This window comes from Rhagoletis pomonella, unplaced genomic scaffold (genome assembly GCF_013731165.1).
Source record: "Rhagoletis pomonella isolate Grant_MI unplaced genomic scaffold, Rhpom_1.0 Rhpom_scaffold_00007, whole genome shotgun sequence".
NCBI classification, from domain to species: Eukaryota; Metazoa; Arthropoda; class Insecta; order Diptera; family Tephritidae; genus Rhagoletis; species Rhagoletis pomonella.
The window spans coordinates 45113120-45130558 of NW_023458561.1; the positions used below are offsets into that span (position 1 = coordinate 45113120).

A 17439-nucleotide genomic window follows, 5' to 3' on the forward strand; every position below is an offset into this window, starting at 1 on the left:
ATTGCCATGAATATGTTTTATTTGAAAATAATTTTGTTAATAAAAAATTTGTAAAAAAAATATCTAAATTACAATGAAAATAGTTTTTGTTTTAGCTCACATGGTGATTTATTTTACAATACTTACCATGTTTTTTAATAAATTGTTCTCGTTTTTTTTTTTTTTATAAAAATATAATTTTTTTCGGTATGCAGTTTTATAGCCCATTGGACTTTATTTTGAGGTATGATTTTCGAGGATTTTTTTAAATTTTGGTCTTGGGAAAACTTTTCCACGTCACGCATATGTTACGCACAAGCCAGCAGCATATAAAATAAACACTGTTATAAAATATATACATTATAAAATAAATGCCTTGTTTCGAATAACTCGAAAACCTTTTTTGAAAAAAAGTGGAATAACACTGTTGGGGAAAATCTCAAAATTTGAAACGGCATAAAAAACGCCGAAACACGTGAACCTAATTTTATACTGTTTCTAGATCAGGTAATTTTTCAAAGATATATAAATTTTTAAGAAAAAAAATCACTTAACGAAACAAATAAAAATAACGTTTGTAATTCGTATTGAAGCCTGTGCTTTTCCAAAAAATCATGAACGATGAAAATCGATGGATAAATAAACAAGTTTCGAATGGTCAAATGAAAACGTCAATAATTTCTTGCATGAAATAAGAGTAGGAAATAATGTTACTCATACGCTATATCGTACATAGCTGACCTCGTAGATTATCGCATTTGGCGTATGAGTAACATTTTCCATTTTAAGGGCCGGTTTTTGAATGTCTGATGAGCACAAATCGGAGGTAGAAGCTCCGATTAAATACAACGACTGCTCTATCGATCACATGTTTTCGACATATACACACAACTTGGGGTCGATAAAGCAGTCGTTGTTTTACCCGCAGCTTTACCTGCGATTTGTGTTAAACTGACTTTGAGCAATCGGCCCTTAAAGTTTGAATTTACTTCGTTCGCATTGCAAACTTAAAATAAAAATATCTTGTGAATGTGATCCGATCTAGAAAAATGGTGTACGTATCCATAATCTACGATCCAAAGTTAAGTTTACGTGTATCGGGGATTTTTGCGTCATTTTAGCCTCCCTAGAGTGTAGTCGAACACCCTAGTAGCAGCCTTTTTAATTTATTTTATTTGATTTACAGATATATTTTATTTTTCAATTTTTATTTTTCACATTATAAATTTTTTTTTAGCTGATGAAAATTCTACCGGTCGTGGGACTCGAACCCACTACCCCACGGTTTGTTAATCTGCACTAATGTCATTTGTAAGGGCACAATTTTCATCAAAATTTTATGAAGAGAAGCGTATATGTACATTAGGGTGGCCCAAGAAAAGTAAAGTCGGAATTTTAATGCTCTCACCCCTAGGATTGTTATGTGTCGAAAAAACACACCCATATTTTTTATTTTGAAATTAAAAAAAATATTTAGAGGTCGCTCAAAGTGCTCAAATTTTTCTATGTATTTTATATGGGAAAATCAAATTTTCGTAGAAACTCTTGAAAATTAAAATTTTGCGACCGGAAAACTCTGTTTGTCTTCACGAGGCTTCCAATAATAATACCTACATAATTGTTTATTTCACCATTTTTTAATACTAACGATTTTTACGGATCCCCCATTGAATTTTTTTGGCGTTTTTGGGGGACCTATAAAAAATACTTAATATTATGAAATGGTTAAATAAACAATTGTGTATTATTATGGGGAATCTCCCGAAGAGAAACAAAGTTTTCTGGTGGAAAAGATTTTCAAGGATTCTGTACCAATATCTTCGTCAGGACCCCGTACACAATGCTTCGAAGGCCTACTACGCGGCAATTGTCGCAAATCGAGGAATATCCTTTCTTGTAGATTGTAGAAAGTACAGTGGCTTTCCAATCTTCGGGCATATATTCAATAGACAAAGTTCCGTTTAATAGCTGGTACATACTTCCTATCAGCTCTTCGCCGCCGGCTCTGAACACTCAGCCGGTAAACTGTCGGCTCAGGGCACTATTTTGTTCTTAAGCCGCCTTATTGCTGTTCTCCCACGTTTTGGTCGATTGGAGAGACATTCGCTTCATCACTATATATTGGTTCGGATTCTTCTTCATAAAATGCGTAACTTGTATCGCCAATCAAAAGCATTTCCTCCATATTCAAGTCTAATAATGCAAGGCTTGTTTGGTCTTTTCAGTGATCATTATTTTTAAGTGGCGGGTTCCAAGCCCAGCTCAAAACCCATTACTTAGGGTTTACCTTGTCACATTTGCTCGCTCCAAACGAGTAATTGGCTGCCAACCAGAGGATATGTACTTGGTGTAGACCGGGAGCTGTCTACCGGATGCAAAAGATTCGTTTCTGGCCACTCCCTGGTGAGTGGAGATCAAAAACTTTAGAATCATTCTCCAAGTACTAGTTAGTTTATATAATATAATTATAATAACAATTATTGGGGCTGGTGGCAAACAACATTTTTTTTTTTTATAATACATACATACAAATGTGTGAAAAACCAGTTGAGAAAAGGATTCTTTAGCGTCATGTGTGTAAGTAAATCTGAAGCTTGAGTAAACGAAATGAATTTTAGCTGAGAGTTATAATTATCCTTAAAATGGTGTGCATACATACAATTTATGTACTATAAGCTTTAATGCCTTATTTGTTTGCATGTAGGCACCCGTAGGTACCCTGCAGGGTAAACCCGAACTAGTTAAGAAAATGTCTAGTGCAGTAATAGTTCTCTATCGCAAAAAAAAAAACGAACCAGTCTGATAGTAACTCGATTCTCACCAGTCCAAAAGCAGCCAAGTGGGGACTTTTACATAAATATTTTATAAACATTCTTAAAACTACATATGGTTTTTTTTTTTAAATATATATTTTGGTGCAAGAAGCAGAACAATTAAAAATGAATAGCTCTCTAAAAGATTGAACTACCTAGAACACATTTTATTTCTAGCCGTTGCCATTCGGTGATACGCAAATTTATTAGTTGCGATCCCGTACGAGTCCGGACTAGTCAGAAATAGTCAGAATCAGTCAGATTTTACTGGAAATCGATCCCGTACTCGGTTCTCTGACTATTGAGAGGACAAAAAAGAGAGTAAATACGGTTCTCTCTCTGTCAGAAGTTACCAGTTTTAGTCCGAGAATTTTTTGCTGGTAAATGTGTCAAACGATCAGCTGTAGTGTGTTTGGCAACCAAATTGTAAACAAAAGAAAAGTGCACTCTGCTAATTCATGTTGAAAAGTATTTAATTACTTGTTTAAGTGGATTCTAATGAATTTGAAAGTATTTTTGGTTATTTACATGTGTGAGCTGAATGGGTTTACATACAAAATGAGCAAAAATTTACAACCAAAATTTGGAGGTTATGTTGAAGTTAACAGAAGTTACCATTTTTTACTAGAAAGCGATGCCGTACTTTTCAATGTTACTCCCTCGCTCTGAGCGAAGTTTTTTTTTTTTGACAGTTTTACTAGTCCGAGGCCGAGGAATACGGGATTGCACCTATTATGTAGAAAATAATCACAGAAAATATGATAAGTTTCAAGAAACAAACAATTTTTTGTTAGAAATCTAGATGCATGGTGGAAAATTTAGAACTGGTTCGGACCTACATACGTAAAAATGCATGCAGCGGGGGCAATGGATACTTCGTAGGAACTAATGCGTACCACGCATGGTTCTACCTACAGGGTAAGTATGTACTACATATTTACATATTTCATAAACAAATAGAGGATTTGCGGCACTCAGTCAAAGCACTGTGTCCGATCTGTACATCGCTAATATTTTGTGCGCTTTTGTTTTGTTGACACTTTTGCGTGGGTGTGCTTAATTACGGTGTTAGTGACATGTTAATTGTTTTACAGCACGTTCAATTGAGCGTGAAGAATAACGTGAAAATAATGATTGCTGTAGAGAACGACCTAACATCGCTGACAATGAAAAGTAGTAACAAAAGACCCCTCTACCAACCCTACCATCCAGTTTAGTTCCATCCGTGAAGAATTTCACTAAACAACTTTGGGCGAATTGCCCCATATCCTTCCAATAGCTCCCCAACAGCAGTATAAGGCATTTCGTGACCTTTCCTCGTTGTTTGGCTTCCACGACAACTTCCTTTCAAGGATCAAGCCCAACTGCTATATGTACAGACCTCTAACAGAGGTAAGAACAGCGCCAGGACTTTACACTTTCTAGTGAATAAAATCAGTTCTGTCCTGCTGAGATTGACGGCGATGCCACTTTTGGCCGCCCTGATAGTAACTAGTATGTATGTTAAGATACCGTTGGGTTAGTTCATAAAGCGTATCCAGGTATTTACCTTTAACCATAGCGGCAACATCGTCCGCGTGGGCAATTACCCGGCAGCGGTGTTTCTCCAGCCCCTCTAGTGGGATGCCCCTATTTACGATGCGATGCAGGCAAGCGCTGCCACATATTGCCAACGAATGAGACTGTCTTCGAGCACAAGCTCATCCAACGACTTAACTATTGCCTCCGGCAGGATTTATTAAAATCCCCCCCGATATCGACTTAAAGTCCTTTAAATCTTGAACACTTCTCAAAAGTCTCGAGACTATTACTTAACTACCAGAGCTTCATTTGTAGTCAAGTTTTTTCGCGCTTTCCAGCTTTTCGCTTTAAACGGAATCCCCTAATTGTCATTCTGTTTGCGTGTATTTATAAGAACAAGGTAATATGTATCTAATTTCCCTTGAAAATTAAAAGTTAATTCATATCGAACGTCTTCCACATTTATCCAGCCATCCATTAAGACTTAACTGCACAGTTTAGTGTTTAAATTATCTCTGGAAGTCAACGAGCCAAGCGTGGCAGGACAAACAATGAAAACTAAGTGATAAACCAAAGAAGCAATTGCTGCTGCCACCGCCACTGCCACTGCCGCTGTCACAGCTCCTGCTGTTGCTTCTTTGCATAATTGTTATTGTTCTAGCTGTGTGTACTTATGTAAATGCATAAGAGCAACAGCATGTTGACATTAGTATGTGTGCATATATGTACATATGTATGTATGTATATAAATACTTTAAGCGAAAGGCAACGGAATCAACGATTTATACCAGCATGCAACATTAGAAAGCGAAAGGACGTGTTCCTTTTTGCTTCGGCCGAATATGTCGCTGGCAATATATAAGCGGCAACAGAATGCGTATGCGGCTCACTTGTATCTAGACTCCGTGGAAGGCAGCAGTAGTTCAAATCTACTAACTTACATACCTACCTAGTTGTTCTTGTGCAGTACTTATTGGCGGCAAAGGTGCTAAAGGATAATTTACATAAATTGTGGAAAGTGAATAAATTGAATTTATGTACTTAGAAACTTGATGAAAAACAATAATGAAATATATTTTTGATTAAAAATAAACACACATGCACATACATATGTACACGCAAGCAAGCAACATCTAAGTGCATTGTTATGACAACAAGTGTTGAATGTGAGACGACGTTGCGTATGAGTGATGGCAGACGCAAATGTGGAAATGTGTGTTTGTGAAATTGTCTTGGGGGACAATACTGAGATTGATAAAACCGTTAAAGCAAGTAGATTTTTTTCTTCAATGCGAAAAAAGTGCCAAATGTAATGAAGGCGCATACATATGTAAATACATATGAAAACGCGTGTGTGTGTGTGTGTGTGTGCTAAGTGTGGTTTGTTAGTGTCAATGGCAACAAAATCTTGGAGGAATGGTTGATTGCCTTAAGAGATTTTGAATTGGCGCAAATTGCAGACGTCAAAGTGGTAAAACCAAGTTAAAGCTGATAATGAAATTTTGATTGAATTGAAGCTGACTTGCACGCCAAGTGGTTGTATGCGGCTGAAGATGTGGCTGAGAAGAGAAATTTTGAAAGAAGGATACTTAATCAAAAAAAAAAAAAACGTAAAATAAAATAAAACCAAATAAATAGTCTGATTAAAAGTAAACGAAAAATATGAGAATAACTAAAACTTTTTGGGATCCAAGCTTCAAACAGAAACACAGCAAAAAATGTGAGATAAAAAGTTGCTTCGCTAGTTATTGAAGTTTAAAAAAATACAGGTAGCGGTTACAAAATTCGTTTTTTTCCACAGTTAAAAAAAATAAAAAATTTACAAGATAATATCAAATTTGTTGATAAATTAGAATTATAAAAATATACACATATGTATATTCGAAAATCACGAAAAACTTTTTACAAAAATTTATGTTCAAAAAGTTTAGACTTTGACACCAAAACCTTTTTAAAGTTGAAAAAAATGTAATATTTGAAAAATAAAAACAGTTAGTTGAAAAATGTTTAAGACAAAAAGGAAAACTCTGAAATTTGGAAGCACTAACGCAATTTCTTCCCAAATATAAAAATCCAAATATATTGAGACTTAAGAAGTCGAAAAACAAATGTGGAAAAATATTTCACACAAATTTTGACATTCGAGTGACTTTTATATACAAACAAAATATTAATAAAAATCATAAAAATTATTAAGTTGATCAAATATCAAATGATACTCCTTTAAAAATATAAATGTGGGAATTTTTGGTGATTAAAACCCAAGTGTATCAGATTTGTAAAGCACCGAAATTTAAATGAATTAAGCATTTTATTTGTTATTCATAATAAAAAAAATATATAGGTGTAAAAACTTTTCTGTGTTCACAAAAAGGAAAGGAAATATGTATTACGAAAAACATTAAAATACAAATTCTATTAAACATTTTAGACCAATTACTTTAAAAAAGCAGAAATATAATTATTTCAATTTTAAACGTTTTACACCCAAGTACATAAAAAATAAAAAAGACTTTAAATGCTTTATAAATATTTAAAATTTTAAAGGCTTCAAATATGTAAAATAATATAAAAATCAAAGTAAAAAAATCTTATTTAATTTTCAACTTCCACAAATTTTTATTCAAATGTTTATAAAAAAAGTTATAAAAAAGCTTGAAGACCACAATAAAAAATTCCTTTTAATTTAAAAAGGAAAATATGCAGGGTATTCGTCTAAACGCGTAAATGCCTTTTAAGTGTGCAAACCTCGTAAATAAACCCGTTTTCCATACAAAATTAAGTAAGTTTACGAGGTTTACGTGATTACGAGGCATTTACGTGTTTCTATGAATTGCTCTAAAATTTTTAGACCTTAAAATATCAAGAAACCAGCTCTTTACTACAAAAAATGTGTGTGAAAGGCATACAATTTTTTAAGAAGCTAGAGAATTAAAATTCCTTAAAAAATAAATCGTTTGAATAATGAAAAAGCCAAGTATACATAATGCGATTGCATTAAAATTGAACCAAAAATATGAAATAAAATGTTAGTAAAAAATCGTATAAAAACAAAGTCAATTACAAGGATTTTAAACATAAAAGAACTTTTTGTTAATTTAGAACGCATTAAAATAAAAAAATACTAAGGTAAATAAAATGGAATAAAATAAAATAAAACCGATGAAAACGGCAAAATATAAATCGACAAATTAAACGTTTAAAAATTCAAATTCATTCAAACTGTTTTGCTTTCAAAAATTAAATTTCGAATTAAAAAAATACTTATAAAGAATAACAGCCCCTTTTTCAGCAGTTAAACTCAGTTGTAATGTGTGATGGACGGCAACTCAAGTTCAGCTAAAAAAATTAAATAAGAACAAATATACATAAATATTTGAAGTGTAAATCAACAATGCCCTCTCTGAAACAAGAGAAGTCACGGCGACATTTACTGCTGAATTAATTTCCAATCCTATTAATTCAAAATAGACTTTTACTTAGTGCGCATACAAAATGTGTTTAATTTAATGCGAATAAAAACCGAAAGTGACTGGAAAATTATTTAGTGGAAAGTAAAACTCTACCCAAAGCAGAGTTGACAAAGGATTCCAAAGTAAATGAATAAAATGAGAATAAAAAGTTCTGCAAAAAAAAACTAACAATTAAAATATAAGTGCACTTAAGTGAATTTTCGTATGAATAAAACAAAAACTACCTACAGAAGTGCAACTGTTTTACAAGCAAAAGCCATATATGTATGTACATACATACATACATACATACGTATGTACTTTTAGGGAGATTTGAATATGATTCGAGAGAGACCTTATGTACTTAAAGCTTATTGGAAAAGCCGTTGATCTTAAATGGAAAAAAAATTATAATTTAAGTATAACATGTTTTTGATTCTACTGGAAGTGATTAGCAGGGAACGGATTTTATGGAAATTGCCTTTTTTGCTAATATATTCGATTACGAATGTCCACGATTTAGCTTTCGCTGATTCCATATATACACATTTGATGTTGCCTTTTTTGCCTTTTCTACCTATAAAAAAGTGATTATAGCATTCATTTTTTTTTTTTTTTAATATTAAAAAATTAATGCCCAGTGTAGTAGTGAAATACTTAAGCAAACATTAATATTGATTTCGTTTCTCTCAAAAAATGTTGGCCTTCCACGGAGCAAAATATGTTTAATGTTACACCCATTTATTTCTATAATTTATTTCATGTGTTCTCTTCGATAAAAAAAAAAGTTAATTGTTATAACGATCGTTTTTGTTTTGCGAATGTTTCGTTTTAAAGTCGTAAATACAAATACTGTATTTTTTATTTTTTATGAAGTAAAATTATAACAAAAAATTTTATTTTACAATTTATTTTAAAAACTTGTATCATTTTCTCGCACAAAATATAAATAACCAGCTCTTATACTATATATTTTGTTAAGATTAACATTTGTTCTCTGTTCTCTTCCCCATCTAAATCTCTTTTTGCTGAATGGAACGTGTTTATACTCATTTTTTTATATGCTACACATGTACGCATACAGGGCGTATGAGTGATTTATGCCACGCTTGATAAGAGCTATTTAAATCCGAATGGTTAATGGTGCAAATTAACTGTTGGAGCACACTTTTCAACCTAAATTAAACTGTGAAATATATTTGATGGTATACATTTTTTTTTGCTCCAAATTAAAAGACGCGAGAAAGAGGTGGTAAAGGTGGAATTTTTATACCATTAGAATCAATGGAAGAAGGAGGACCATGTCCACTTTTTCTTTTTTTTAGATGAATTATTATTTACTTATGCTCAAACAATGGTTGTCAAACGAACTCGCACAGCTCTAGCAGTTGTTTTCCTAAATTGTAGCAGTACTGGAAATTTCCAGTGAAATATTAATTTAAGTACTAAAATTTAGGTCAACTCGCACACCGCCTTAGTGCGAGGATTAACTTCCAGAGGGGATTTGCATCATAAACTTGCAAAAAGTTAGTGGGGTTACACCGTTAGAAATCTATATTGGGAGGCTATACAAATTTGAAAATCATAAAGAGCAATGTTAAGGAAAAATTTAATTTAATAAAGGAAATATTGGGGTAATTGAGTTTACTGGTTGAAGAAGATCTGTGAGGTCAATATGCAGTAATAGGGATATACATATGTATGTATAGTCAAAAATAACTTGTCAACGATATATGTATCACGCTTAAAAACTGGGTTACAAATTAAAAAGTTGTGAAACAAAGGCGTAGGTTACATTTTATAAGATGTCAGTGGTACTGCCATATCGTTGGATGTATTTATGGCTAAAGGGGGGAATGGCTATGACCTGATACTCATATCACATTAGTCGTGCATTTAGCCGCCAGTTAATTAAGAATATTTCTGCATTCTCTGCAAATCAGATGTTGTACCTATCGGAGTTGGGCAAAATTAGTCGAATGACGAATAACAAATAAACAGATTGCTGTTTTCGTTATTCGTAAATAATAACTGATTTACTTTTTTACAAATTATTTGGTCTCTTAACTGTCATTGTTGTGTTTTTTTTTTACAAAAATTCCTAACTGACATAGTATTTGCATGTGAAACTTAAAAAATAGAGATTGGGTTTTCAGTCTTTGGAACGTTTGCTTATTTCAGGCGCATAACTGCTTATTGTTGGGCGCTTCAAAGGATGTATTGGTGCTTCTGGAATGAAACAAAATTTACAACAAAAAAAGTCACACCAATTTTAATTTTTTTTTTCAATTTGTGTTTATATTTCACATCGCCCACAATAATATTAAAAAACAAAACTCGTGCGAAGAAAACAAAAAAAAATTGTGGTAGATAACTTTTGATGCAGTTTACTTCTATTTGACACGTAAATAATGGATCCACAGTCATGGCCCTAAATTTAATATGTGACATTCCGCCATCTTGGACTTTAAGTTTTTTTTTTTGGTTTTCTACGATTTGCAAGCTGATTTTTAAAAGGTTGATTATAAATTTGTAGAGAATTTAATTTTCCATATTTTTGTGTAGAAGGTTTAAAAAAAAACATTTTTTACTGTAAATATTTAGAAAAAACAAATATAGGATAGCTGCATTTTTAATTTTTCTCTCCGACATCAGGATTTTTTAAAGGACTTTGAAATTTCAAATTCACTAAATTATTAAAAAATTTTTGTGCAATAGAGAATATATGGGTATCAAATAAAATAGAAAATTCTGTAGAATTGAAAAAGGTTATTATTTTTTTGATGCGCAAGCACGAATAAGTATTGTAAGTGTCCTTTAAAGATTTTATCCTTGAACATTGTTGAAAATTTGCAATATTAATTTTTGAAAAAATTACACGTTAAAGACTAATATGAACACGACCACATCCTCGAATTACGCAATACCTTTTCATCCTTCAGAACCAATAAAATTTAAATTCCACAGAATTGTTTTTGTTATTTTTTAGCCTTATAACAATTATATTCAACAATTTTTATTCTACAGAATTTTTTCCTGCGATTGGTACCCACAATGTTTTTCTACATTACATTGAATTTTTTGAATAATTTTTTTGAAATATACATATCTTTGAAATTTTAAAGTCCTTTTAAAAAAAAAATCTGACGTCAGTGAGAAAAACTAAAAATGCAGTTTTACTATATATGTGTGACCTCCAATACCGTGCGCAAATTAATTTTTTCGTGTGTCTTGAAATTTTATTTTTTTTTGTAGCACGGTGTAATCAGAAATGAACCCCAGCTCGTTGAGAAAATCAAGAAATTTTATGCACTTCGTTGTATGTATTTAAGTGTACGCAATCTGTGAAATTTAAAAATCACTGATTGTTAAACATAAAATGTAAAAAAAAAAATAAAAACAACTCATTAAAATAATAGATACCCAGTTCATAGCATTTGCGGACAACACCAACCCCAATGCCGCAAATGTGGCGCTTTACCTTAAAGACGCTCGTGCTGGAACTATTCACAGCAGATCTAGCAACTTAACTCCACCCAGACGGCTATAATCCCTCTGACACGTTTCCCGCACAGCACCTGTACCTCACCGCCACCCCTGTGTATACGCAATGCGCACGTTTAATTTTGCTGCCAACACCTTCATCTTTGTAGTTGCTATTGCAACTTATCTGTCATTTGCGTTGCATACCTTAGCCTACAACATAGACACTTTGATGCCGGCTATCGCCAAAAGGAAAACCAATGCGCCAATAAATGCCGGCGTAATCACGCATTGGCAACAGCGGCAGCAGCAGCAGCAGCAGCTAACAAAACAACAAAATGATTCCGCTTTGCCGGTAATGTCGACCGGCACAGCGGTCGATCCACTAGAGAATGCATCTGCTGGGATGACATTGAATTCGAGTGCGTTTGTAACCTTTACACCTGACAGAGGATACGTATACGAAGACCGGCAAGGTCATGTGGTGAAGCGCGAAAATATCGAATACGATTTGTCTGGCTTGCGCGTGTACAATGTGGGTGTGTTGATGGCATCGCACTTAGGTAAGTACGAGTATATAGGAACTTGCAATAGAAACATATATATATGTATATATGCATATCTACTCTTGCACGCGCTTTCCTCTTTATTTTCAAATTTACTTGCTTCTCGTGCACAGATTCACCATTTGATTTGGAGCGCTGTGGGCCTGCCGTAGACTTGGCACTGGATGTTATCAATAAGGAATTTTTGAGACCGCATAAAATTAAATTGCGCAAAGTGCAAGCAAGGTGAGTAAATACTATACTGGGACACTTAATTTTGCAAAACAATTAAATTTTACGCGCGTTACTTTTAATTGGTGCAGTTTAGTGTAAATTAATGCAATCCTATTTAATTGCTAGGAGCTTTTCCATTCAGCAGCAGTGCGTACCACCAATGTTTCAGCTATGCATTATAGTACATAGAAAGGAAAATATACAACGAAGTATTTCGCTGTATATACAAGTGTATACGTACACATTTATGCACATACATACATACTTCCGTCTTCCATATAAAGCTGAGAAATTGTTACTCATACGCCCCGTGGCGCATTTACTTATGTTTATGTAGATACATATGAGCAGCTCCTCAAAATAGACAACCAAAAGCAAAAAAAATAAAATGTGTACAGTTAACTAAATTCGACTTTTCAAACAGGTGGCAACCCTCTTCAAAAGTATTTTCAAACTAAAATCGACTTAAATCGCTTTCGCCTGGCATAGTGATACATGTTTCAACTAACCGATAAATGAAATGAATGAATTTGATTTTTTAAACACGTGGCAACATTCCTAAATATAGTTAGGGAACAAAGGCCTTTCAAACACATTGCTAATGAAACCAATCTTTTAATAGTTAATTTAAATTATTTAATTATTTGCAATTTACATTTTAAACCGGTGGCAACCCTCTTCAAGCACTTCAAAAATATTAAATTTATTCAGGCTAAATATTTTGTAACTCTCTTTTCTTTGACACCGATATTTTAATATTTCATATAAATTGCATACACGTTAAGTAATTTCGACTTTTCAAGCAGGTGGCAACCTTCTTCTAATTATTTTAAACTAAACACTTCTTTCACCTCTTTCTTCTTACATCTCCTTAATTCAAGTTGAATTTCATTTTTTAAACAGGTGGCAACCCTCCTACATTTAACCAAAAAAATAAAGCCCTTTCAAAAGCACTTCGATACCAGTATTGTATTACTTGATTTTACTTATTAAATAAATTGAATATTAATTTTTTAACAGGTGGCAACTCTTTCGAAGAAAAAAACTATGATAAATTATTTAATGGAATGGTAATGTGCCTGTCTTATTTAACCTTTGTTAATAAAAGTTATAAAATTTTGCGTCATATATATAACTCCTTCTAATTTTTGCTATTTTGTTGGAACAAATAAAGGTACATGATTAATGACATTTTCTTTTCTACAAAAAGTGTTGCCTTGCACTGAGAACTGTACAACCCTGCTCCCTTCTAATGAGCAGGGTTGTACTTTCCATATTTAAATAGCCACCATTGGCTATTCATGCACAGAATAAATATTTGATATGAAAATGAATTTTCGCAGTTAGTCATCCGTTCATAATTAAATAGGCCATTGGAAATGGGCCCTAAGAATCATAAAAAAAATTAATAAATAAAGATTACGGCTATGCGATTAATTAATAAATCGAACAAGCTGATTAATCGAAAGCCGATTAATTAATTAATCAAATTTTTAATATTTTTATTGAGCTTTGTACCACGATTGTTTATTAGGAAAAATTGAAACTTGACTAATCAAATTATGTTCAACAATTTTTATTGAGCTTGATACCGGTTTTAATGAAAAACTTATTGCGAAAAAGCAAGAATAATTTGAAAAAAAAAAATGGTAGAAGTGATAGCTATTTCGGAAATCACCACATTTCCTCATCAGACTTCTTTCAGTAGGATCCGAACGAATTAATTAATCAAAGAAGAATTAGTTTTGATTAATAAAAATGATAAATTTTCCGATTAATTACATATTGATTGATCAGAATCTAATTAATTTGATTAATCGGCAAACTGATTAATCATAACCTGATTAATTCTTTGCCGTTTGATGACAATACACCTAGTTGAACACCTGCAAAGTTACTAGATACCCGATTTACTATTGTCTAGTAACATTGGAGACCTTCATGCTACACATGTATATTCAGGGTTTTTTAAGGAGAAATTACTGTTTATCCTACCAAAAATTTTTTTGAATGCCGCGTCCGTTACCGAGGATTTACCCATATGTACATACATTCAAACGTTCCACGTAACTGCCCCTATTTAGTGCAATATTTAAAGCTAAATTGTAATGATACTAACTTGTTGTATAATTGCTATTTAGTTAATTTTAATTGGAAAATTTATTACTTCCACTTTGCTGTAATGTGACGTGCGACCTTCAACGGCTAGGACAACAAGTTGCAAGAATGATTGATTTTCACTTCCCATTAATAGTGCTAAATGGTCCTTTAGAATGTGTGACAAATTCACGATGTTAGAAAAATTTGTAATTTAATTTCGTGAATTATTCGTCCTCAACTACATATAACCAGCACCGTTGGGCAAGAACAAAGGTTCACAGACACATAGAGTCTTCTCCTCTCTCCACGACGATCCAACGATGATCTGTGTCACTTTTGTATAGCTAATTCATCTTTTGGTCCACCCAAGTGTCCGAACATGCTACTTACGATATCTCGGACATGTGATTTAAATGCTGGCCACCGTGGCGCCCCTATATTTTTTTTAGCCATTCGGAGGTTCAAATGGGTATGTCTCACTTTTTAGGTCTATCAGAAAGCTCCTTACTGGCAGGGAATATGTATATCCTTGTTTCCATTGGCGATTCCGACCTGCTTGATTCCATGAGAAATAGTTAATAAACAATTTCGCCTACGTTTCCTTGTCCAATGAAGACATCACCGAACTCTCTATTAAACTCTCTATTATACAGAAGTGTGACCTTTGAGGCCGATTTTGGCATTCCGACATTCTCGAATCGGACAAGCCATCCCATTTTTGGCATTTCACTGGTGAACCACATAAAAAGATAAGTAAAATATATGTACTTAAATTTTTTTACGCTTATATGGATGTTAACACTTTTCTGATTATCAGCTTATCGGAATATGTGGGTTTTAAGTCATTTTACAACAATAAAATACACTTTAGAATAATAAGTTTTAACCTCATACCTTGATAACCGGGCTAGTGTGAATACCCACAATAATTTACATTCAATAACTGCACTTTAATGAGTTTATAATATTAATTAAATGTCTAAATATGTATGTATGTATGTATGCATAAAATTTTCACCCCAGTTATCCGTCATGCTCTGGTGCAAAGGCGCCTGGGTTGGCAGCTGATATGCATTTCAAAGATGACGTTATAGCGTTTATTGGACCCGCATGTGCATTCGCATTGGAGCCGGTTGCACGTTTGGCAGCTTATTGGAATTCACCCATTATAACTGGGATGGGTGATCAGGTGAGATAGATTATTTTTATTTTTTTTTGTTGTAGTAAATTCCTTTTAGAGCTAGATTTGGATTAAAGCGGCAATCTTATATACATACGTACTTATTTAATTTAATTTTTCGAATACAGTGTCTGAGCTGAAATTTTGAAACCCTTTCAAAACAATTGTAGCTTGCTTAAAAAAAAAAACCAGACACAGCACAGAATTGGTGTTAATTTTGAAAAATTTTAAAATCAGACAAAGTTGTCGTCCGCTTCTTATGTGAAACTATTACTAATATTCCAGAAATTCACAAAATAATTTTCCGGAGAATTTCCTTTTAACCAGGAATCGAAAATTGCCATTAAAAAAGACGATTTTTGATTTTTAGATCATTGCAAGGAATAATTATAATTTTTAAATTTGGATTCTTACTTTTTCCATCAAATTTGATCGTTATTTGTGAATTTAATTTTTTTTTGTAACTAAAATAATCGTTCTTTATGATCTTTGTTTATGAAGACTGCGTTCTTATGACTATTGGGTAAGAATTCGTGAAACCAATAAATTTTTTTCGCAATGTAGAAATATTAAACGAAAATGTAAACGGTTGATGAATTCATTTCTTAGTTTCATTTTATTCGCATTAAAAAAAATTTAGTAAAGGAAAAATGATTTTTATCAAATGAGTTGAGATTTTCGGGGTCTACTATAAAAATAATGAACTTTGTGAAAGGAAAATGGGGAAAAATGGTTTGCCGAAAGAAAATAAAAAGATTTAAATCCTGTTTTAACGATTAAATTATTTTGTTTTTTTTTCTGCAACAGAATAAACATCGACGGCTGAGTCTAATATCGACCTATCTCAGCAAATTTTTTAAAAACGCCCTATCTCAGAATTTGTTTGAAGATTGATCTAACTGATCAAATGGCTAAAGAACCCCTATCGCAATGTAAATTCCATATATCGGCAGCGCAGATGGTGCATTCTTCAACCAAATTCTGAGTTGGGATGGTTTGCAATCAAATTCTGAGATACGGCGTTCTTCAATAAAATTCAGAAGTAGGGAGTGCTTGAGCCATTTTCTGAGATAGAGCGTTTTCAAATCGGCTGCCGAGATAGGTCGATCTTCCACTATTTTTAAAAATTGATATCGTGCTGACTAGACGATTTTTCCTAAACAAAGTCATGCCTTAGCCCGTCTGAGTTTTGTTTTATTTTCCATCAAAGGTTAAGAAATAACATCGACACATTAGATAGAGAGTTGACTCCTAACAATATTAATTAACACAAGGTTAGAAGCATTCTGATGAACCTTATACATATGTAATGTTACTCATACGCTCTGTAGAGCGCTCCATGACTGTTTATATTTCGATTGGTGCTACAAAATCTAATAGGGGATTCCCTTAAGCTCGTTAAGTATTAAACCGTGTAAAACTCGTAAGTTTACGGAGCTTTTAGGGAAACGGTCCCTGTGTGAAAAGGGATTTTGTGAAATAATTTTTGTTTCGTAGTATTTTCCATAACATCCCGCGATCTTGCCTCTAACACTCTTGGCTAAAATACAATTAAAAATGCCAAAAATTAGCAAAAAACCTAAGTCAATACAGTTAGTGGAAGAAATTCATTCATTTTATTAGCTAATTTTTTTTTAATTTTTTTTCATTATTTTATCATACATTTTAGTTAAAAATTTCGGCCCCTCGGCAAAACTGAAGTTTACGAGGTCGTTTGCGCATCAAATTTGCCTCGTAAAGTTACGAGGTGCTCGTTAATAGAGCTCCATAAAAATTTTGACCGTTCTTTTACGAGGCTCGTAAATTTACTGGCTGTACGAGGTTTATACGAGTTTAAGGGAAGGCCCCTGAGGTTATATAAAATCGCAGACCTAAGGTCTTTCTCCAGAATGTAACAATCTTATTACCATGACCATTTCTAATTTTCCCAAATGATGAATGTACATATTTTGTGTGGCATCTAAATTCTATATGTAGTTAATTTTTTGTTTTTCATCCAGCCGCCTTCAGATGATGAATTAACGGTAACATCGGGTATTTTGGGAAAAATTCATAAATGGAAAAATGAAAGTACGGTAAGTGTTTTACATTTTTATTATTATAAATGGTGCGTACATAAATTATGTCTAAAT

The 17439-nt window shown here is 32.9% G+C and overlaps 1 protein-coding gene across 1 annotated transcript in view; it reads left to right on the forward strand.

The window, feature by feature from the left end:
* Positions 1 to 11375: 11375 nt before the first annotated feature.
* LOC118743860 (atrial natriuretic peptide receptor 1) overlaps positions 11376 to 17439 on the forward strand; it is a 19047-nt gene continuing 12983 nt past the window's right edge. The window contains exons 1-4 of the mRNA XM_036476624.1: positions 11376 to 11811; positions 11928 to 12039; positions 15151 to 15316; positions 17308 to 17382. Of these exons, the coding sequence (XP_036332517.1) occupies positions 11376 to 11811; positions 11928 to 12039; positions 15151 to 15316; positions 17308 to 17382 (789 nt within the window). The remainder of the gene's footprint in view (positions 11812 to 11927; positions 12040 to 15150; positions 15317 to 17307; positions 17383 to 17439) is intronic.